Below are 23,897 nucleotides of genomic sequence, written 5' to 3'. Positions count from 1 at the left end.
ACTGCCAGCTCTGTGAGAGAGATGATGTTCCTCTGTCCCTGCAGCTGTACCTGGCCTGAGGAAGTAAGCGTCAAGCTCAGGGGCCCTGCAAAAATAATACTTTTAATACAAAAGCTTCTTCTTCATAACCAGATCTTGCAATCCTCTAAAGATTTGCCTCACAAAGTCACACTTCCCTCTATCTCTGCTAGCTTCCAACTTCTTAAAGGCTATGAACTTCGAGACACTGGAAAGACATGCCCTTAATGCTGTAAAATTAAAGAGCTGCATGACTGGAACTCACATGGGGGTTGATGCATATAGTAAAGAGTGCAAAATACCAGGGCTTTATGGGAGGAGGTGCAACAGGCTCATTTGTAATACGTACATACACACAAAATTAGATCCTCAAGAGCATTTTCTAGGTCATCTTTTCTCCCTCCTCTTCTCTCCCTCTCCTCCCCTGATTTTTCTTAATTGTTCTGGCTAGGAATACATGTTTCAAAATATATCCGCAAACTTTCTTATGAAAATGTATTGTCATGGTTATCTTATAGCCCGAACTACTGTGTATGGAATATCAGTCCTCAGTTAACATTGCCATTGCAAAAACATACTATGCTTTCTTACGCTGTCAAGTGTTGACTTCCTACCCAGCTAATTTATTACCTTACTTAAGCTAAGGACCAGAAATCCAAGTGCAAATACTAACACAGGCAAGGGAATGTAATGAGTAGGAAATGTATAGGTTTAATTTATTTTATAGGCACAGTGCAAAACACTGTTACTAACAGTACTGAAAAGACCTTCAGTCACAGGACTGCAGGTTGTTGCATCCTGGACTTCATGGAACTCTATAGCACTTTGCTTAATTTATTGTAGGCTGCAGAATCTGGGATTTAATGTGTAGTTTGAGAGAGCCATATGGCCCTCTGAAATGGGCTGAGTGTTCCTCCTAGCAATCAGCCTAACCAGAATTCCTGAAAAGTCACAAAATTTGTGTGATGCTGTTACTGATTTGCCTCCTTGCAACAGGTTTATGTTCATCTGCTTGTCTGCTTCCTGCCTCATGTATTATCCTATGACTATTTTTAAACATTCTTTTCAAAGTAAAAGCTCAAATAACCAGAGCTCTAGAAAGCGCTTCTCTCCTACAGCAACTTTATAAATTAGATGATAGAAGCACTACTTGGACAGGTGCAGATAAGAGCCTGTCAGTACTCTCATTTCAAGCCCCCTTCCCTTTTCCAGAGACTTGAAATTCAACCATAACAATTTGCTGTGGGCAAAAATTGGGATGTGAAAGCTCAGACCTGGAGGGAGAACTTTAAAAAAAAATTAAACAATAGTATTTCAAGATATACCTGAAATAAATACTGTGGGGAGAGAGCTGGACAGCAAAAAAGGAGGAGGAAATTGTTTGATTTTCACAAATATTATTGCTCCATTTTCACTTATAACCTCCCCTACCTTAGCCTTGCCATGTCTTTATATTAGTCCTTAAAACCAATGGTGCATTGTACTTACAGTGCTCATTTCATTTCAGTGCTGTGTACATGAAATAATTATTAATTCTCAGTACTCCTCTGAGGCAGGTATTACCAACTTGATTTTCTAGAAAGAGGCGCAAGGCACAATTTGCCCCAGGCCGCAACAGGAACTCTACGTGAAAGCCAGAGAGAAATAAGGAATTCCTCTTCCCTGTCCTAAATAGAGGCCACCGACCCCTCTCTGGCTGCGACTGTTTTCTAAATGTTTTATGAAGGTGATTATCCCATTACAGAACTATGTTTAATACAGACTGGGATATCCCTGGAATATATAGGAATTTCAAGGCATCTCACTGCCAGCTGACAATACCTCTCAGAAAGAGTGTAAGTGCCAGGACTAACATACTTTAACAGGAGGACATTATAAGCTATGTACCAGTCTTACAAGGTGGTAGACAAGTGTGCATTACTAATTTAAATGCCTTCACAGGTATGTACCCTCTTAATTCACTGAGTTTAAACTTCTCTCTTACTTGCAGGATCTGTGGTTAACAAACTGTAAGTGGATATAGCTAAGCAGGTGGGATGTATTCGAGGGTGGAGTAACCCTATGTGATGGACACAGTGTCACTTGCCTTTTGTTGAGTCCAAGGCAGGTTTCTTAATAAATTTGGGCTTGGAGATATAATACAATATACCAGGTGGACTGTCACAGGTATGGTGGTGGTAGGTCCAGAAGAACAAAGCCTGACAGAGCTGTTATGGTCTCTGCCCTATTTGTTAGATTTTCCAAGCTCCCAGATCTGGAATCATGCCTGAGATTCTTATACTACATGTACTATGCTAAATACATCTGTTTCTCAGCATGATCCCTCGTTCCCAGGCCAAGGGTTCAGAAAGGTTCATGTTCATGTTGATACTAAAGGCAAGTGCAGGACAACCAGGGGATCAGGCCCAGCCAGCATGCCTTCATGAAAGGCAGGTCCTGCCTGACCAACCTGAGCTCCTTCTGTGACAGGGTGACCCACCTAGTGGATGAGGGAAAGGCTGTGGATGTGTCTGCCTGGACTTCAGCAAAGTCTTTGATACTGCCTCCCACAGCACCCTCCTAGAGAAGCTGGCGGCTTATGGCTTGGATGGGTGTGCTCTTTGCTGGGCAAAAAACTGACTGGATGGCCGAGCCCAGAGAGTGGTGGTGAACAGAGCTAAATCCAGTTGGCGGCCGGTCACGAGTGGGGTTCCCCAGGGCTCAGTGTTGGGGCCAGTCATGTTTAACATCTTTATCAATGATCTGGATGAGGGGGTCGACTGTGCACTCAGTAAGTTTGCAGATGACACCAAGTTGGGTGGGAGTGTTGGTGTGCTCGAGGGCAGGAAGGCTCTGCAGAGGGACCTGGACAGGCTGGATCGATGGGCCAAGGCCAATTGTATGAAGTTTAACAAGGTCAAGGGCTGGGTCCTGCCCTTGGGTCACAACAACCCTATGCAACGCTACAGTGGCTGGAAAGTGCCTGGTGGAGAAGGCCCTGGGGGTGCTGGCTGACAGCCAGCTGGGCATGAGCCGGCAGTGTGCCCAGGTGGCCAAGGAGGCCAACAGCCCCCGGGCTTGTGCCAGCAATGGTGTGGCCAGCAGGAGCCGGGCAGGGATGGTGCCCCTGTACTCGGCACTGGTGAGGCCGCACCGCAAATGCTGGGCTCAGGTTTGGGCCCCTCAGGACAAGAAAGACATCCTGATGCTGGAGCGTGTCCAGAAAAGGGCAATGAAGCTGGGGAAGGGTCTGGAGAGCTGGTCTTATGAGGAGTGGCTGAGGGAACGGGGGGTGTTTAGCCTGAAGAAGAGGAAGCTGAGGGGAGATCTTATCGCTCTCTACAACTAGCTGAAAGGAGGTTGTAGTGAGGTGGGGGTTGGTCTCTTCTCCCAAGTTACTAGCAATAGGACAAGAGGAAATGGCCTCAAAGCTGCATCAGGGGAGGTTTAGATTGGCTATTAGGCAAAATTTCTTTACTGAAATGTGGTCAGGCATTGGAAGAGTCTGCCCAGAGAGGTGGTGGAGTCACCACTGAACCCCTGGGGGTGTTCAAAAAAATGTCTAGCTGTGGCACTTCAGGGCACGGTTAGTAGACATGATAATGTTGTTTTGACAGTTGGACTTGATGATCCGAGAGGTGTCTTCCAAACTTAATAATTCTATGATTCTATGATTTTATAGTGCAGGCTATGAAATACCATACAAAGGCAAGGAGCAGGGGTGGGGTGTGCTTGAAAATATAGCCCAGAGGGGAGGCTGTAGGCTGGAAGTAATCTTCTCTGATGCAGTCTCATCCAGGCTCCCTCCTGGAAAGATTCCCTGGAGTGAACAGTCCTTCAAGACAAGCCTATGAATTGCCTTGAAATATCTTGGGAGCACCTCAGAATACATCTGAGGAACAAAACTAAGAATTTTGCAATATGGAGTCTAGTACTTGAGTATACTCATTAGCCCTGATTTACCTAGCCATATATAGGTATATGCTAAAAATTTTGCAGCTGGCCCAAGGTCATAGTTACAGGTGTGTTTCCATAGTGGATGAACTCACATCTTGCAACAATAGCAACCTTGTATGTGTCTACATTGCCTTCTGCAGGTAGCTATCTCAACATAGGCTCTGTACCGCACTTGCCATAGCTACAGAGCCTCCAGGTGATTCATTATGTGGACTTTGGTGCTGGCACCAGCTTACATCTTTCTGAAAATTCATATTTGGCATATTCCATCTTAATTACACCAAACAGCTGTGAGCATCCCCTAAAGGAAATCTCCCCAAAATGATGTGTCAGGATTCTCATAGATCAAGGTTTCTGAAATGTCAGTTTGAGGGAAAATTGAAAAAAAAATAATTTTCAATTTTACTGAGAGTCAGACGTTTTCCCAGAAAGCCTGATTTCTGGCCAGGTACAACTTGGTGGGGATCATTTGAGCTAATGGGTGCAATTCCTCACTGAAACTGGATGAAGGGAGCCACACCTTGAGTACTGTGTTCAGTTTTGGGCCCTTCACTACAGGAAGGACATCGAGGTGCTGGAACGTGTCCAGAGAAGGGCAACAAAGCTGGTAAAGGGTCTGGAGAACAAGTATTATGAGGAGCAGCTGAGGATGCTGGGGTTGTTTAGTATGGAGAAGAGGCTGAGGGGAGACCTTATCGCTCTCTACAACTACCTGAAAGGAGGTTGTAGCAAGGCGGGGTTTGGTCACTTCTCCCAGGTAACAAGCAATAGGACGAGAGGAAATGGCCTCAAGCTGCACCAGGGGAAGTTTAGGTTGGATATTAGGAAAAACTTCTTCACTGAAAGGGTTGTCAAGTATTGGAAGAGGCTGCCCAGGGAGGTGGTGGAGTCTCCATCCCTGGAGGTATTTAAAAGAAGGGTAGATGTGGTGCTTGAGGATATGGTTTAGTGGTGGACTTGGCAGTGATAGGTTCGTGGTTGGACTCAATGATCTTAAGGGTCTTTTCCAACCTTAATGATTCTATGATTCTATGAATCTATGATTTTTACCTTATAGATTTATAATGATACTCTCAATACACTCAATAGCCAAGTGACTCAAAAGAATATCCCAAACTGCCTGCATACTTCATCAGATCATTCTGTGCCATCTCTTATGGGATTATAGATCATTAATGTCTACAGAGAGTTGCAGGAGTCCCCATCAGTAATCTTTTTTCCCATTTAGCTTTCCACTGCTTTCAGCACAAACCCCAAGCAGGCCCTCTTGAAAAATCCTGTCCCTAGTGATTATTAATATTATATCAAATGCTTAAAGTTGAAGGAAATATAATCAGAAAAGTGAAAGTAATAAATACGTATATTCTAATAACGGGAATATTTCTGACAGCTACAGTGGAAATATAAAAGCTACTTTTCAAAGATCAGGAGAACTGTTCAGTGACAGTTTTCAGTTTTATTGCTATTATCACTTAAATATATTTATATAACACTTCTTTTTCACCATTCTCTTCCCTGACATCTTTTACAGTTAAGATGAATGTCTATATATAGCCCGCTCTTAGTCAATAATTAGTTTGCAAAATCAAGCAGCTCATGTAACTGTGCATCAAGTCATTCCAGTATTTATATATTTCTATTTGAAAGTACCTCATTTTATGTAATTATTACATATAATTTAAAGCAAAAAAGATATTTAAAAAATTGAGTGTTTGAGCAAGCTCTGAACTTCCCCTTCAAAATATTCAGTAACGCTTAGCTATGTGCCTCCTGCCCTACTTTTTCCATAGGTAACGTTATTGTTATATTTCTAATACAGTACATGTGAACCATGACAATCAACTCTGCTTTATTACTAGCTTAAAAAGAAACACATTTCCCACCATGGCTATACATTTAAAGGTACAATACAGAGGGTATTCATAGCATCCTTTATCTTCAGGTGAATTTTAAGTAATCCAGAGTGATGAAAATCAGACTCCGTTGCTGTTCTACCAGTAAATATTCCTGTTGTGATGACAGAAGCATGCACAGTGAGCACCGTGGGCCATCCAGTCCAGAGTCCAACCCCCGATGGCAGCTAGAAGCAGATATTCTAGCAAAATGTGGTAAAAAGGCCAGTGATTCAAAATGATGTAGGGATTGAACTTCCCACCTACAAGAGAAGTTTCTTTCAGTGTATACACTTTAAAAAAAACCCAAACTTTATTAAAAAAGCCACTTTTAGTGTTGTTTTCTTAATTTAAACTATCTGCACATTTGTTATGGAGTGGTTCCTCAGGAAATCTCCTACCAGCCACCCATCTCCTTCACAACATACAGGGAGCTCGTGGGCAGGACAGTGGCAAAAAAATGAGATGTGGTATTCTCACACAAGCAGAAATATTTTTAACATCTGATCTTGATGCTTTTAGAAAAATGCCTGGGCATCACCCGCCCAGACGTTGCCCAGTGCCAGTGAGTGACAGCTAGCGAGTGAGCTCACGCCAAACAAGACTGAAATGGTAACGCTTGTTTGCATTCCCTAACCAGTGGCTTAACTCCTACGTGATTGAGGGGATGGGCCCATCGTTTCAGAGGATTCATGATCTAACAAATTTTTTCCATTTTCAATCTAGCCAGACCTCGCCGGCATGGCTTCCTCTTCTGCTTGCCTCCTCAGAACCCTTGCTCAGGGCACTGCCTTCTCATCCTACCCCCGAGCTGCTGTCTCTGCATCATCCTTCCTCATGCCTTTCCTCCACTTGCCCCACCTGGCTCTTCCTGCTGCTGCCTCCTACCTCTCCTTAGGCTTCTGTCAATCTTGTGCCTCCTGTAAACTGATTTCTGCAGCACCCACACTGAGTTCAAGATCACAAACTCAGGATAATTTACAAAGTTGCAGTCTGCTCACCCCTGATACCAGAGTACCTCACCAGTGCAGTGCTCCTCAACCATTGGGAACAAGAAGTTCTGAAGAGTAGGATCCACTTTAAACACCTTTTAGTACTGGGAAGAGTTCCTGGCAGTGTCCCACAGCCTTATAACTTGCTACTTTGGCCTCAGAAAAGTTCCGTCTTGTGGCCTTAGAGTACAATATCTAGTTCATCTTTTCCCACACACATTGATGATGGGTGGAAACCACTGGGGAGGACTTGTACTTGTTCTTAAGCCAAGAGTGTTGAAGTATAGGGTGTTAGGCAATGTCTAACAGAAAATAAAAGATATGGCCAGCTGAAATCGCTTGGGCTTACACCCCATGTCTTGCTTGCATAAATGCTGTGCCAGAGAAGAAAACGTTCCCTGCCTTGAGAGCTGTACACTAATGTACAAATCCTCTGTGACACAACTGATCATACTCAGAGTCTCTTGCCAGTGGCAATCCTGCATCACTTCTGCAGCTCCTCTATTGCTGAACATTTTTATTTTAACACCACAGTGGCCTAACAAGAATAGTATGTGGAAGTAAGTTTCTCAGTGCCACTGTCAAATGCTATGCATAGCAAGTGGCAGTAATGTTCCAGCTGATTTATCCTGCTGATTATCTATGAATAGTCAGTAAACGCTTTCTGAGAGTTCCGGAACCTTATACAATACATCAGTCTCTATAGATGGACCGCAGAAGTAAGAATGAACATGAATACATTGTATTTTTACGTCTGCCCAGTTCTGGCCCCCAAAAACTCAGAACTGAAATATGTCAATGGAGTCAGAGGTTACGTCCACATCAGTAAGCAGTAGGAATGGATCCACAAAATGAAGAGCTGGTAAGAAGGACTCAACCACATTACAAATATATCTTGCTTTGTACTTTGAAACAGTGCTAATCTGTTATTATAAACTGAATACCCATAAGATTTTGCAGAATACTCCAGGTGTGTTCCTGGGATACATCTTTCTGCTTAGTTTCATCAAAAAGGCATCCTGTTTGCACACTCTAAACCTACTCTGCAATGCAAAACAAAGGACACATGGGTAGGGCTGGGAGATTCATTTCAAAAGATAATTTATAATTTGAATGAAAATGTTCATCTTGTTGCATCCGGAAACCACCTCAGACTGTCCCATGAAATGTAAAATCTCCTTTGAGCTCCCGGAGATGCATCAAGTAGATAAAGCATGCAAGGCTTTGAGCACAATCTACCGTGTATCATACCTAGCTGGAAAAGTATTTTCCCGACATCTCAGATTACTATTTCTTACAATGACCAGGTCTAGACTGTGACAATATAGAGACTATTCTAAATTAAGAACTAAGTGACATACCAGAGTTTGTTCAAGAGACTAATAATAATGCCAGTACAGAAAACCAGTAGTTTGATAATGTTAAAAATAATAAATATGAATATCAAGACTTTCAGTAATATTCCCTATTATTATTTTTAATAAAAAAACCTGTATTACAAGAGTTTTGCAAAACAAAGAAGTTTTGGCAGCTGAAGAAACAAGTGGTTTTACTTTCATGCTCATCTTGGATAGCGGTATAGGTCACTATTTGGCTATTTCAGCTAAAACAGAGAAATAGTAGGGAAAAAAAACCCAAAATCAGCTATTGTGCTGGAGGACTATTTGTGACGAATGTGCTAGGAGGAAAGAAAGGAGACAGGGAAGAAAGGAAGGTATATCTTATCCCTTTTAAAAAAAAACTTTTGAATTATGCTAGGACAGATATAAAAACAAACTTAAATCAAAAGGAAAGTAGGATTCATCAAAATACCTGTTAAAGGTCAACAAAGTGGAAAGTCACTCATCTTTCAATGGAGTAATCTTAATATCTATTTTAAATATATAGAGGTAAAGGAGATAAGACAGAAAAACACTTCCGTGTGAGTGTCAAAATTTTGGCTGAAATGTAGTTTAAGAAACGTCTCAGTCAATCTGAAATCCCTTCCTGGCACTTTTAATAAGAGCAAAATGAATAGGGTATTAAGAGTCAGAAGATCTCTCTTCTGCAATACTAAATGAACTATTACAGGGCCCAATTCGGCAAAGTGAGTAAGCACATACTGACATTTAAACTTGTATTTGAGTCTCACCATCTTCAGTAAGCATCTGATATATGCCTTGGCACTCCTCTCGATGGAGATCTGTGAACACAGGTCTATATAACACACGGGCTGTCCTTTAATCCACAGTCACAAATCTGTCCAGTAGCTGTGCACCAAGCCTAAGACTCAGAGAATACACATTCATGTCCCACCCGTGCAAGGTTATGAACAAGAAAGTTCTGCAAACCACCTCCTGGAACTGAGGGCCATATCTGAAAACCCGCTTATCCCCTCGCTGCTTTGGCTCTGTACCGCTGTGGTGGAAACACTGGTGCTTCCCCACCAGAAATGGGAGAAGTGTTTAAATAGGTTAAAGGAGGTTGCAAGAGTGGCACTTCAGGTAGACACTACCCTGCCTTTCAAATTAAACTGCTCTGAGTTCTTTGCAAGTTCAAGGCCAAGGATCATAAAACTGGGTGTAACTGAAAGCAAAAGTCCAGGACAAGGTCAACTGTCAAATCTGGGAAAACAAGCTGAAAAGGAATGCTTCCTGCAGGCACAGTTAAGACTCCTCCACTGCCTTCTTTGCAACATATGGTGTAGTAAGACATGCACACCCTCTTCCTGCCCTCCCAAATTAACTCCCTGGCACCACCTGTTAGGAGTGAGCAGACTGTAAAATTATTGCATTGGGAACAGATAAAAACGGGTGCGATGGTTCTGATGTGGCGCATTTCTCTCGCTCCTGTGCCCATAGGAAAAGGTGACTGTATCTGACATAAAATTAAAAGTAAAAACTGTAAATCAAGAGAGTGAGCAATATTTCATTCCTGCAACTTGCACTGTCCTTCCAAAAGGAGCTAGTCATTAACCTGACCTGGTTATTATAAAATAACTTGGAGATATTTGCCGGAACTTTGAATCCTTTGTTGTCTATTCCACTATCTATATTTTAAAATTCTCCTATTCTGGGGACCTATTTTCTCCTCTACCACCCAGAACATAGTGTTATTCCAGCATATTACTCTCCTTCCCGCGTTCTAGAACCACGTGATTGTAGAAGTCATACTATGAGCATGCTTAGATCCATGATTTCATGCCATGTAACTAAAGGATTTCCTAAAAAGAAATATCTTTGCTTCTTAACAGCAGATCTGCACCCACAAATCTAGAAATATAACCCTATGTGTCCAAAGCAAAAAGTTATGTATTTAGATATAGGCTGCAAAACATAAGGAAATGAGAAAAAGATATTTGAAGTGAGGTGATATACTGGTATGTATAGGGAATATCTGATGTTTTCTTGATGGTGGTATCAAAGGGTACTAATCTGACATGTGTTGAACCAACTGAAGATAACTCAGTTCACTCGTGCTTCTCATCTTTCTGAAAATGATCACTATCCCACACATCCACTTTTCATTAGAGAAGTAGTTCATACACCACCGCAAGAAGGTAAAACATTGGCTGTGACTAACTTAATGACCCTGAAGCACTAAAGAAAGAGGAGGAAAAAAGTTTGAAGTTTATGATATTTATTCTCTTGCTTCTTCCTAACAGGATCTGAAAACAATGAAAGAACTTAAGTGCATCAAAGAGTATCCTTTGAAAATCATGCTTACAGGCAGGAATACAAATTGGATACCAGTCCCTAGGCCGCTGGCCTACCTTTGTAGAAGGGTGGCTTGATTTTCATTTCCCCTGACTAACAATTCACCTTTATTAATTAGAACTAAACACTTGAAAACAAGAGGGCTTAAGTTTTTAAAGTTAAAATAAAAAAGAAATACGAATTGTTCTTATGAAAAAGATGCAAATTAAAAAAGCTTTTAAACTGTGAAACTCTTAATGCAATTTATGTCACTAGTGGCATCATGACACAGCAATTAAATTATAACCCTTTTGCTAATAGAACATATTTTTGCCTATTTAAAAAGGAAGTGAAGAAAGGAAAAACTTCAGTCCAGGAAAGTCTCAAGTAACCAGAGATGTAGGCAGGCCTTAGTTTGAGGAAAAAGAGAAGGTAGACAAGTAAATTGTAAATGTTTGACTGTAACCTAATTTAAGTATGTTATACGAAGCAGTAGATGATCTGTCATTAACTTATAGCTGATTTATGTTTAGGGAGCATTGGGTCATATATAACCTATTTCATAAAGTCACTTGATTTTATTTAGGCTACTCTGTCACATAGGAACTCAAAAATTATACTGTGTTCCCTAGGTTGTGGACTGTACAACTAAAATTTGTTGTTTGTAGCTTAGCCATTTTTGAGGATTAAAAAAGTTATGCAGATGATTTAAAAGTAATCACTATCACTACCATTTTTTATACAGCTGCCCATTTCCTACTCTATTTAAACATAGAGGAATGGTTTTAATATCATCCAGTATTTAAGGATAGCAAGGAAAAAGAATGGGACAAAATCGGTAACCCCCCTGTAAAATCATCATGATTGATCCAGTGATCCAAGAACCAAACTTGTTTACCCAAGGATAATAAATTTTAAAAACATGTCATCACTTTTGAATTTTCATTTCAGTAAAATAACAACACTGGTTATACCTTAATGTCAAGTCAGGATGTATATGGAGAAAAATATAGTCCAACCCAACACCTTTGTTAAAAAAATTGAGGTGGGATTGCATTACACAGCCAGGAAAGAAACTTCTTTGGTTAACTGCGCCACCTTTTGATTTAAATTTAAAAGGGAAATTAAATGATTGTCCAGTGCCCAGAAGAAAACACTTATTTAAAGATATTCCTGTAGACTTAAAAATTGGTTCAGGAGCTTACTTTATTTATTTCTTACAGAGAAGTGCAGGGCTGTATACTTTAGTATTGCACTTATGGTTAAAAGCCATGTCAGCAATATAAATGGAAAAATATATTCATTCTTGCTGGTTTGTGTTTTTATAATAACAGTATACACATCAAAATCAATAAAGCTGGGCAAATGGCAGAGTAGTGATTTAGTAATCTTAGCACTGTTAGCTAAGTATACAATCAACTCTAAAACAAATGCTTCATAATCCATTAGATTATCCTATGTAAATCTATACTCATATAACCATGGGAAATAAGAAAGCTTTACTTCTGATTTTTTTCCTAACATTTAAAACATATCGGCTGTAAGCCCTAATTTATAGCCAACGTATCGCAATTTGCATCGAAATCTCTAGTCAGACATGAAATTAAATAGCACAGATATTCAAAGGAGTTACAGCATGCATTTAAATACATTAACCACATCCTACCTTGCATCCAAACATCAACGATAAAGTGTTGTTGGTGCATGCAACTTTGCAGTGGCAAATCATTGGTGTAAAGCAGTCAGGATTTCTAACAATAGGGCACATTCCTTTAGTGCTGCAGTAGTGGCAGCCTACTGAAGGCTAAAAACAAGTAGCTAATACAGCACATGGAGTGGCAACATATGCTGCTCAACAGCTAGCTTTTCTCTTGCTGGTCAGAAGCAGCCTGCTTGAATCTCTACCTGTGTCCCATTCAGCCATCCCCTTCTTTGTTGATGAATCAACGATGCAGCATTGATCACGAATCTCAGGATTTCCCTTCCTCTGGGAAATTAGTTTTTACATTGAAAAAAAAAAAAAAAAAGAAAAAAAAGAGAAATGGAAATGAGGGGGACTAGCAGGTGTGGCAGTATTAGCATGTAAAAGGATGTAAACGCCTACTCATAACAATCACATAAGATTGTCATGCTAGCTGAAGTGGGCTGAAATTATTCCATCGGAAGAAAAATACTGCAGCTCCTGATTTGGTAAAAAGCCAGTGAGTTGCTGCAATACATAGTCATTGTGGGGAGAGAAGAGAGAAAAAAATTACTTATCTAAGAAGCCAGAATCCTCAGCCTTTATCAATATGCATTCCAATAAGGATTCCCTTCCCAGCGCCTCCCCGAGAAAAAGAATCAAATCAGTCGCAACTCCGGAGAAGCGATGACCTTTGCTTTCCCCAAAAAGATGAATCTCAGCAGGATACAAACTGTACTCAAAGCTGAAAATCCCAGATGCTGGGAGTTTGCAATCAGAGAAATACAAGTAACATTTATCCAATCCTGGCTTGCCACATGGGAGCTTTCTCCAGGCACAAATTTACAAATAGACAGGTTGAAGGATTGCAGGAGACACTGAATAAAGATATGAAGTTACACGGCAAATGCACCAGCATGAAGCTTAAAACGCAACCCTCTTTAAACTCTGCTTTTGAGGCAGTGTAACTGCTGACTCCTGCTAGTACTGTTATCCTATAACCTGCAAACAGCTTGCTGTATTCCAGAAATGAAATAATTCAAGAAGTTTGGGAGCATAACGCTGGTATGGATTCAGTTACAGCTGTCGCTGTTCCTTCATTTAAAGCAACACCAGCTGAAAATGCATAATAAAGCATTTGGATGAGCAAACCACTAGCTGTGCTTTTAAGAGGATTATTTATATCAAAAGTTGGATGAATATATCCTCCAGTTTTAGGTTCAGTCATGGCAGGCACACAAATATAAAATGAAAAGGCTACGATACAGAAAATGAAGCGATGCTTTCACAGCTGATAGTAAGGTAAACCCAGCAGTTGTTTCACAGTGACTTGACCCTGCTTTTTTGTGATTCACTGAGCTCTGCCCATCAAATTAGAAACTCTTTCTAAAGAAATGAGAGCAGCTTGTCTCCCTGGCAATCGCGAGCGAGGTCTTAAGGCACAACTGAAACAATTTTCTGTAATAAACCCAAACTAGAAATTTGTTATACAACAGACGGAGAGAATGGCAAATGGAGGTCTCTGAATGCAGCCAGGTCAAGCGGTATAGAGGGTGAATGGTGCAGAATGTTTAAAAATATCTGCTTGAGACCACAGACCCTAATGTAGGAGACGTCTTCTACTAAGATTTTATATTTCTGTAAATATATATATATGCATGTGTAGTGCATGCATATATACATCTAAATTTTAAGTAGAATATCTTCAGAATCACCTACCCTTGCTTTGCAAAGTTCAGAAACATAAAAGAACCATTTGCTTAAACAGCTCTGATCCTATTCTTTCTTTTGCACCATACGATAACTTTATTTTTATGCAATTTTTGTGTGTAGCTAAATTTCAATGTGCTATAATATTTTCTGATTATTGTTTCTCACTCTATATTTTTGAACTCAGAGCTTGCAAGAGCCCAAGCTCAGTAAAATGACAGTAGTTTCTAGACTGAAGTGACAGATAGAACTGTTCCACAGTTAGAGTTACAACCCAGTTCCATTTCTGAAGATTTATTTCTTGCAAATAACAGGCCCTTACAGCCCGGTGTCCTCGATTCACTCAGCTCATTCTGTTTTTCCGAACAGCCTGGACATGAGCGTTACATGTCATGGGAGTTCACTATGCGGATGCCAATCAATCAGTTATCAATAATCTAAGTTTGTCTGACCTGTTAGTCCACAGTGACATCGCAGCAGCGCTTCTTTCTGGCTTGCTGTGCTAGCGATCATCTGAAACAGTGACTGAGCCTGTTCAGAAAAGTCCTATGCTGACAAACAGCAGCCGTAACGTTGCTGAATCTTTGATCTGCTTATTCCTAGCTTGCCTGTCTCGTTATTAAGCTATATATTATACAGATTTTCTTTCAAGTACTGTCTCTCGCATAACCAGCACTGGTGTAAATATAGAAAAGTGTAGTTTCCATGACAATACATTCCATAGTTACAGCCAGCAGCCACTATCATTAAAACATGAATCACAGTGCTACCTTAAGGTGTGAGCACACTACATCACTGGCCTTAGAAGCGCTAATCTGGGGTGGGGGTGGCATGGCAATGTTTTTAGGAGACACTACTACAAAATGCCAGAAAACTGTGCTATTTAACTGTTTTAGCAGTTCTGACATCCACCCATCTTAGACATTTAAGTAATCAGTAACACTCTCAATCTGTCCTAATCATTAGCATTTCTAATATAAGAACAGTTCACATCTGCACTTTTCAATGTTTTAAACACAATGTCCTGATTTAAAACCGGACTCACAAATCACAAATGTGATTTCCAATTAGTGGTCACAGGGCCAAATTAAAATCACCTGCATTTATTTCCAAATTCAGCTTTCAAAGAAGGGAAGGAAAATCAGCTGGTTAGACTCTTGGATCTTTTGGATCTGACTGCATTCAGATGGCTTGTGCTCTCAAAAGGGAGGACATATCTGTTCATTAAAATTCCCATTTCTTCCCCAGTCCCTGGCACTATTGCCTGAACAGGTTTCACCTGTGATTTCATTTTAGTGTTAAGATGCATCAAGCACTAATCACCTGAGTATTGCACAAGGCACGAAATAACATCCCTTCACACTTAAACTAATTGTTGCTTTCAAGTGAAAAACAGTTACCTGACGCACAGTAATTTGGGAAAAGATCAGAAAAGAAAGATTCATTCCAATGACAGATTGGAATAATAAATCATATCACAATTGGCCAAGACTTTTATTTCAATTAAGCAACAATCACATATAGAAAACTGCCATAAGAAAACACTTGCTCAATGATCCTTCTCTATTTTGGTTTTTTCCCGATAGGACTCATCACAGACACAGAAGTAAATTGCTAATTGCCAGGTAAGGCATTTAAATCACAGTCATACCACAGGAGCAAGGGTTCTTGGAAAATCTATGTCCACATTCTTGCTCTAATGGTGTATGCAGAAGCACATACATTGTGGGTGTTACTCTGTGAAAAAGAGAGCCCACTGATCTGCTGAGTTTTGTGAGCCCTCTGTTTTACTTTGGACTTGAGTGCACTCAAGCCTACTTGCTCGCAAACACTGTGCTACCACAATGAAGTGTGCCTCTTTTGCTGTTAGCAAAAGGGAAGAGACCCAGAAAATTCCCAGAAGTTTCAAGTAAAATCACCCCGCCAGTGAATAAGAGTCACCTGGTACTTGTCTGAGCTCAGTTTTTGCAAAAGTTACTCTCCCCCTCACCTGCTGGATTTGGGAGGAACATGAACTATTGCTCCATTTACCATTTCCATTTCATCTGTTCAGCTGGTAAAATTTCTCCTGCTCTACCAGTCTCTCCAGCCATTGACTACACCCAAACTTTCCAGGTTCTCCAACAACCTCTGCCTTTCTCAGTGGCCCATTATGTGGAAATAGATGAATTGGAACAACAGAGCAACATTTCCGGAAGGATTACGGTCTTGTTTGCATGGTATTTCCTCACCTAATGTGTATATACCTCCTCCTGCACTGGAGCTAGTTCAAATAGCAATACTTAGCCCTGCACCTGACATATCATGTGAGAATCAAGAAGAATAATACAGGTAAAAACAGAAGTAAAGATCTGGAGAATCACAAAAAAAATTTAGATATTCACCCTTTAATCTATTAGGATATTTATTTTTTTTTAATTCTCTGCTGTTTCTGTTGAGGAAATTGCTTAAGGTCTGGTATTATAGATTTGTGTATTTCCCCTTCCCTATTTTCATCACTCAACTTTTGGTTCCATTACTCCAACATTACAAATTCCTCTAACCCCTTACCACATCCATTAGATACCAGAAGATCAAGATGATCTAAAGACCCTTGGCCAAGCTATATGCATTGTTAACTTTCTTCTAAGTTTTTGTTAGAATTCAAAATCACCTTCTTTGTTGCTCTTTTCTGAATTTCCTGTACACTAATCAAGCCTTCTGAAAACTAAATCTGTCTCTGACAGTGATTAAAGAGAAGTTGTCTTCTCAAAGAATCATATTAAATGAAAGTAAAAGGGGAAAGGCTTGTTATACCACAGGCAGAACATACAAAAGGAACCAAAGAATATACATATAAAACAAACTTGAAAGATCACCCATCAGAATAGAAATGACTACACACAACTGTGCCACTTGTTTCTTAAGAACAAAACAGTCTCAAACCTCCAGTCTGAAACAAAGCTTTCACAGGTGTCCTGTCATTTGGAGGGCCTCTACTTAGGACATTTCAAGGACCTCAGCCATAAAGCCTACACTTTATGTAAGCTCGTCATTTTGGGGAATAGAATGGAATTTGCTGATATTTATCTGTTGGTTAATATCAGACGCCTGGGCTTAGTTTGCCTGAAAATCCACCTGCCTTTGAACAATTATCATAGAATCATAGACTCATAGAATAGTTTGGGTTGGAAGGCACCTTTAGAGGTCATCTAGTCCAACCCCCCTCCAATGAACAGGGACATCTTCAACTAGATCAGGTTGCTCAGAACCTCATCCAACCTGACCTTGAGTGTGTACAGGGATGGAGCATCGACCACCTCTCTGGGCAACCTGGGCCAGTATTTCACCACACTCATTGTAAAAAATTTCTTCCTTATATCTAGTCAAAATCTACTTTCTTTTAGTTTAAAACCATTACCCCTTGTCCTATCACTACAGGGCCTGCTAAAAAGTTTGTACCCATCAGTACTGAAAGGCCTTCTCTTCACCACAGCCTTCTCCTCCCCAGGCTGAACAGCCCCAGCTCTCCCAGCCCGGCCTCGCAGCAGAGGGGCTCCAGCCCTCGGAGCATTGCTGTGCCCCCTCTGTCCCCGCTCCAACAGCCCCGTGTCTGTCCCGTGCTGAGGAGCCCCAAGCTGGACGCAGCACTGCAGGGGGGTCTCACAGAGTGGGGCAGAGGGGCAGCACCCCCTCCCTGGCCCTACTGCCCGCACTGCTGGGGATGCAGCCTAGGGTATGGTTGGCCTTCTGGGCTGTGAGCACACATCATCGAAGCCCCTCTGGGAAAGACCTTACAGTCACTGGATGTCAGTTCAAGAGCAGCTAAAATCAGTGGAGGAGCTGCTATTTTGTGAGCTGTCTATATTTCATGCAAAGTTATGTTTGAACTGCACTAAGCAGTAATATGAGGTTGAATTTTCATCCCTGTTCTTAGAAAAGGGGATAAGGTGACTTTTTCTTGTGTCCAAAGACTCAAGGCCTAGACTAGATCTGAGCCAGTGCTGCCATAAGAAGAAGATGAATAGGGCCACAGGGGTGGAGGTGGGACAGAGCCCTGGGGTTATTCAGGTAGAGACAGGTTTGCTATTTCTGTGAGGTGCCGTTGTGACTGTTGGGACCCACCTCTTCCACTGTCATGAACAGCAGCTGCTGCATCTCACACAGTGGCTTGTGGCAGCTGGCTTGGCTCCCCAAATCTCTGTAGATAGACAGGGATGAGTTGTTGGTTGGCTCCTGCCAACAGCAGACCCTGCTGGTGGAGAGTTGCTTTGCTTCACCTAATGCTGACAACGGCATTGACAACTCACAGAGACAGAAAGTTCTCCTCTAGCACCTTGAGATCACAGCATGGAGGCAGATAGATAGGCAGAGGACAGCTCAGATGCTCTGAAAAACACCTATGCATCAAGAATTCAGATGCGGCAGGCAGCTTGGAAAGTGTTGTATGACTCAGTCTCTCCACCTGAAGATGGAGATAATGCCTTCCAATTAAATGCCCATATCTCTAACTACCAGTCATATAAACAGTGATTTTTAATTTAATGGGAATACTCTTACAAAAACTACTCATGTTCGTAAGTGTTTACACATTTTAAAGTGCCACACTACCAGTATAGTTTTACATTTCTAACTAGCGGAAAACTGTTTGAGTTATTTCTGAAAACAATTTTGATCTGTTAAATCATTTACAAAGTCAGCAATTGCATATAATTCTTTAAAGTAAATTTAAAAGAAAAATGGGAGAGGGGAGAAAAACTAATCCAATTAAAATTCAGCTTGAAGGAAAAAAACAAGCATATTACTGCAGTCCTCAATAGCTACAAAACAGCTCTGCTTTTCTGAAGATTCCTATTTATATCTTGTGTTAGAATTTTGAAGATTTTCTGTGACAAAATTAAACAGAAATAAAGGCCTAGTCCTGTCGGCACAGGGTGAAAATATGCACACAACACATTCAGAATATATATGCCCCACTTTAATGTCATTATGTAGACCCACTGATTTCTTCAAGTGATTACACATGTACCTAAATGAGCTTGAAATGGTCAGGGTAGCCACCCCATGCTAAAGCTCACCAAAGACTTCAGTATTTACCCAGGCTGCTGGGGCAGAAGAAGGATTAGCCAACACTGAATTTTATGTTACTACACTGTTGCTAGCACTAGACTACCTAGCTCAGTGTGTTAATATACACAGAAGTTATTGCACCATACACATATTTGCTATATGCACTAGGTAGAGGTGTAAGCCTGGCCACAGTCCTACACATAGGCACCAGCTCTGCACGCACGTCCTTCCTGCTGTGGGCAAGTGAGACTCCTCCAGTAGGAGGCACAAGAGTTAGTAGTAATTTTCCAGTCTTCCCTTGAATCCGTGTAAACTTCTACTTCCTTTGGTGAAAAGTTCCACTTCTCCTATGACAATTTCTCTTTTTTTGTTTATTTTGAATCTTGCTCCTGATATCTTTATCGGCAGTCTCAAAATGTTGCAGTGGAAGAAACAAGGAACAGTCTCCTATTCATCCTCTCCATGTCACTCATTTATAAACCAGTGCTGTATCCTCTCTAACTGCTCTTTTTTCCGTAATGAAAAGTCATAGCCTGATAGATCTCAGTTCTTGTTATAACAACAGCTTTTACATATTTGAAGATGGTCATTGTTTATCCCAACTTGTTCTGCTTAATTCTTTCAAAATTCACCATAGCTATAGCACTATAAAATCCTTAATGTCCTTGGTCTTTTCCTCTAAAATCTCTCCATCCCTGTCAAAGCGTGCATCAAACCATGACATTGCCCAGCAGAATAATTCCTTCCACCTCTCGCTTACAGTAATTCTCTAAATATAGCCCAACTTTTTTAGATTAGCTTTGCAATAGCCTTGCATTTTTCACTGAGACTCACTCTGGGACTCATTTCTACCCAATCCCATCCTTCTCTGCTGCCTGTCTAATCAATACACATTTGGTATTCCTGCAATTGGATATCCCTTCCTGCCTACAACACTTCACATTTCCATTTCACACTACTGTTTCTGGCCATTCATTTATGTTGAACTTCACACACGCCATTCCTCCAACAAAGTCCAGGATGATCAGGATATGGACTTCAATAAAAGTACTTGGAAGCAATTCTTCCTTGGATTTAGACTAGCTGGAACACAGAGTGTTACATTCCCCAAAAGAGTTTCAAAGGGGAAGTCTACTTTCAAGAAATTTGTCTCTGGTTACCGAGAAGATACATACACTGCTTAGACCCCATTGCTTTAGGTCATATGGAATTCAAATTTTGGTGATCGTTAATGGACCGTATAGGTAGGAAGTCATTAGGGACTATACCTGGCTGAAGGAAACTAAGGAGTCTCTCTTAAAAGTCATGTGTGAAATGCTGTTATGATCTAAATAAAAGATAAGAGATGGAAGAAATCACAAAATCAAAATCAAATAAAAAAGCAAGTAAAAATCATTATTATTACCTTGACCATTTCCTGAAAGTGTTTTGTAAGGGCCTGGCATTAATTTTCAAATGCGGTTCCCACAATTTGTATGTATTGGAAAGCCAGTGCCTGTACTACCATCTCTAGTACTGAGGCATTCAGACTGCTGCTGGCAGCTCCTGAGAGGAACCACCGGAAACCAGCCTTCGTTTCTCGTGTCATATGGTACTACTATTTAGAGAGAAATGATAAGCCTAAAGAAAAGTACTTGAAAGCAGAAGTAAAAATAAAACCGATGATGCATCACAATTCATGAGAAGGTCGGGCTTTTTGGCACTTTGGAGGAATGAATTTTTCTCAACATTACTAGCTTTTTGCAAGGAAGTCTGATGTCTTGACTCAAAATGTCATTAACTAAAGCTATAATTTCAGGCAGACAAAAATAAATACATAAATAAATGGACCAAGCCTAAAACTAAATCCTATTTTGTAGTCTTACATTGCTTGCTGCACATATTTGTGGTTAAGGCTTACTACGGGTGAAGGCACCCTACCTGTGTGCTAATCAAACACACATTTCATGTCAGAGATGAGCCCAGGCTGCAGCCACCTATGCTAGAAGCAGGAGAACACCTTCTGTTTCCTCTGTGAGGATTTTCTTTTGCTCAGAAATTCTCCCTGATATATGGAGAAGGAAGTCCTGATTAACCAGGTGTTTGATTTTCATTTTTTTTACAGTTTGTCTATATACAAATATATCCATTTTTCCCAGTTCCCATTAAAAGTGAGCGCTTTCCAACCGTTCTCAGCAGTCAGGAAGATTTTACTGATTTTCCTCAGATTTTCTTAACAGGAAGTTCTGCGTTCATTTCTGGCAAATGCCACCATTCTCACAGCTTTCAGCATTTAATGGCTTTTCCGCTGTGAAATTCTTATTCTATAAAAAAAAGAGCAAACAAACCAAGAAAAACCCAAACCCTAAACTTCATTCATTCCAATGTCAGTGGAAAGTAAATAAGAGATGCAATTGTGATCACAGCTAAATTCTACAGCAAGTTTTCCAACAAAATGCCAGCAGAAACAGCCATATGACAACATCTGCTTTGGCTCTCTGTTTGCTGGCATTTCTAACCCCAGCATGCTCAGGATGAGCCATGGATGTTGGCCCTGGACACAGGAGGCACACACAATCTCTTTACATGACCCTGACTGTGTAATTTGGGGAACAGAGATTGCAGATCCCTCTGTTAAATGCATCCACCCCACATCTGTTGACAACCATTGTCAACAAGGGAAAACCATCAATGCCTACTTTTTAGTTTTGGAGAGGGGGCTGCCCTTGACTCCAAACCACACAGAGGTGCCAACCAGCTGGGCCGCTAATAATGGCAAGGGGCCATTGAAGGAAAATGCCCCAGAAAGGCTTTCTCTCCTCTCCACTCAACTGTTCCTGTGTCTTGCTCGGTAGCCTGGTCAGTTTTTTGCAGTGGGAAAAGAAAAGGTTACCCAGTGAAAGCTGGGAAGGTGTTGTTAATATTGTGGCACAAACAACAGCTTCTCTCTGCCTCCATGGGCTGATGCCTATCGGCTTTAAAAGCAAGACTGCAAAGCCTTGTGGGTCACAAAAAACAGATGGAGAAGAGAGTTTAATCTTGGGTTGTCTGGGAACCCTATCCATCCCCTCGTTCATGGGAGCTTCTGGACGGGGCACTCTCATGGCACAGGTGCTCCCTTGATGCTCGCAGTCCTTGCTCGACCCTCCATGCAGTGTGTTCAGGGTGAGGCACAGGGCTGATTACAACGGTCCTGTTCTGCTCCTTCCCAGTGAGCACGGACCACTGGCCCTTTACAGCACCTTTCTCTTCCAAAAATGCCTTTAAAAGTCAAGTCAGGGATTTTCCACCCTGCTGGCGCTGCACAAGTGCTGTCTGTCCCTGGGGTTGTGGGAATGCTATCAGGGTCTGTTACTGTTGGCAGAGGTGAAACAGTCCTGTAAATTGAAGCAATTAAGGAAAAGCACATTGCCTCCAGCTTTGTGTCGGTCAGGAACATCTCCTACCTTCAATGCTCCACCATCCTGGGGAGTGGAAAGAAAAGACCTTTGTAAAATGAACGTTATACAGAGGGATTGTGTCCTCCAAAGCATCCATGTGAATAATAATATGAAATAAAGCTAAACTTTGGAGAGTTATTGGAGTACCTAGTTTGCAGTCCTCTAACGATGACATTTTTAGTGCCTCAAAGAAGAGGAGCTTAGTGGAAAATCAATGTATTTCTGAGGGAAAGGAGCCAATGCAGCTTAAACTGCTCCCGGTGGCAGCAGGCCTATGAGAGCCTGTAGAACCCGTCTCAGCTAATCCCTTGGCTCTCTCTGGCGACTGAAGACCACCTTCTGACCACAGGGTGAAAAGTTTGCCCCAGCTTCGCCTCAGGACCAAAATGCCAATGACAATTCAGGAGTGCCTCATGGAGGTGATGCTAATGAAAAGGAATGTGCAGGAGATCAGCTTTGGGTGTGGAAACAGACATCTCCCTGTCCTCCTGGTAACTAAATTAACACCAGTCAGCCAGGAAAGAAGTGTAAGAGAGCAGAGGCCCAATGTTGTTTGATTCTTGCCTGGCTGAGAGCTGTTGTGAGTCAGCTAGAGGCACAGATGGAGAGGACCATAATTCTCAGGATGGCAGCATCCTTGGTGCTGCCCTGTCCAGGTGTGGGAATGAGCAGCTTTGTGGCAGTGGTCTCTTACCTGGGGAGAGCTGCCCTCCTGCTTCTGCTCAGTCTGCAGTGCAGCTGACTTGTCTGGAGCAAGCTTCCAGGAAAAACAAAAAAAGCAGGCTGGGCAAAGTCTGCTTACAGGCTGTGCTGCAGCAGGAGCATCCATCTTAGATCCAGTGGAGGAGGAGAGCTTGGACAAGCTCCCTTTTTAAAGCAACAGTGCTCCTACTGAGCATGGCGAGGAAGGGTAGTGCTATGCCACGACAGCAGCTGCGCCAGATATGTGCAGAGCACTTTATAGGCATTAGTTAATTGATCTTCACAAAACACCTTTGAGCTAGACAGTTAAACATCATCCACCCAGTTTTACAGGTGCAGAAACCATGCTGGGTTAATGTAGCCTTGCTCAGAAGTAGCCCACAACTTTAGAGTGCCTGAGCCAAAAGGTTTTTGGTCTGATTTTGTAGGTACAGGACATCAGTAGGTCCGAGTGACAACGCAGAGCATCTGTAATGCTGCTCGTAACTATGAGTGCATGGCTGTTTTTAAAAGCCAACCCCAGGGGTGTTTCAAGTCGGAAATCCCAAAAAGGAAACACCCCAAATCACTAAGCCTTTCAGATAATGCTGGCTTTTGTGTCTAAAGATGTCTAAGGAGAAAAGTCTATTGTCAGATTTAATTAGGTTTTGTCTCTCTGCTTCCTCTTTATGCATCTAGACAGGCCCCTTCCCTGTGGCCTCCCCACAGATTCCTGTGGACTTGTTGGCAGAGAACTAGGGTTTGAGAAGGAAAATAAAACTTCTCTTGTCCTGGGGCCACTTAGTCTGCATGAACTGAAGGACTACAAGATGGGACACGCTGGT

At 41.5% G+C, this 23,897-nt stretch overlaps 1 protein-coding gene across 2 annotated transcripts in view; it reads right to left on the bottom strand.

Moving 5' to 3' along the window:
- The window catches only part of DLG2 (discs large MAGUK scaffold protein 2), a 1,060,076-nt gene that overhangs the window by 657,446 nt on the left and 378,733 nt on the right, over window positions 1–23,897 (bottom strand). Inside the window, exon 1 of one of the 2 annotated variants that reach the window (XM_075079412.1) lies at window positions 12,179–13,005. The exons of the other annotated variant lie outside the window; for it this stretch is intronic. Coding sequence (XP_074935513.1) covers window positions 12,179–12,280 — 102 coding nt within the window. The 5' untranslated portion in view covers window positions 12,281–13,005. Of the gene's footprint in view, window positions 1–12,178; window positions 13,006–23,897 lie in introns of those variants that run through there. 2 annotated transcript variants of the gene reach the window in all.

The sequence above is a fragment of the Phalacrocorax aristotelis genome, chromosome 1 (genome assembly GCF_949628215.1).
Source record: "Phalacrocorax aristotelis chromosome 1, bGulAri2.1, whole genome shotgun sequence".
Classification (NCBI taxonomy): Eukaryota; Metazoa; Chordata; class Aves; order Suliformes; family Phalacrocoracidae; genus Phalacrocorax; species Phalacrocorax aristotelis.
The sequence above is the reverse complement of the archived record's forward strand: the minus strand, read 5'-3'. Positions and strand labels throughout refer to the sequence as shown.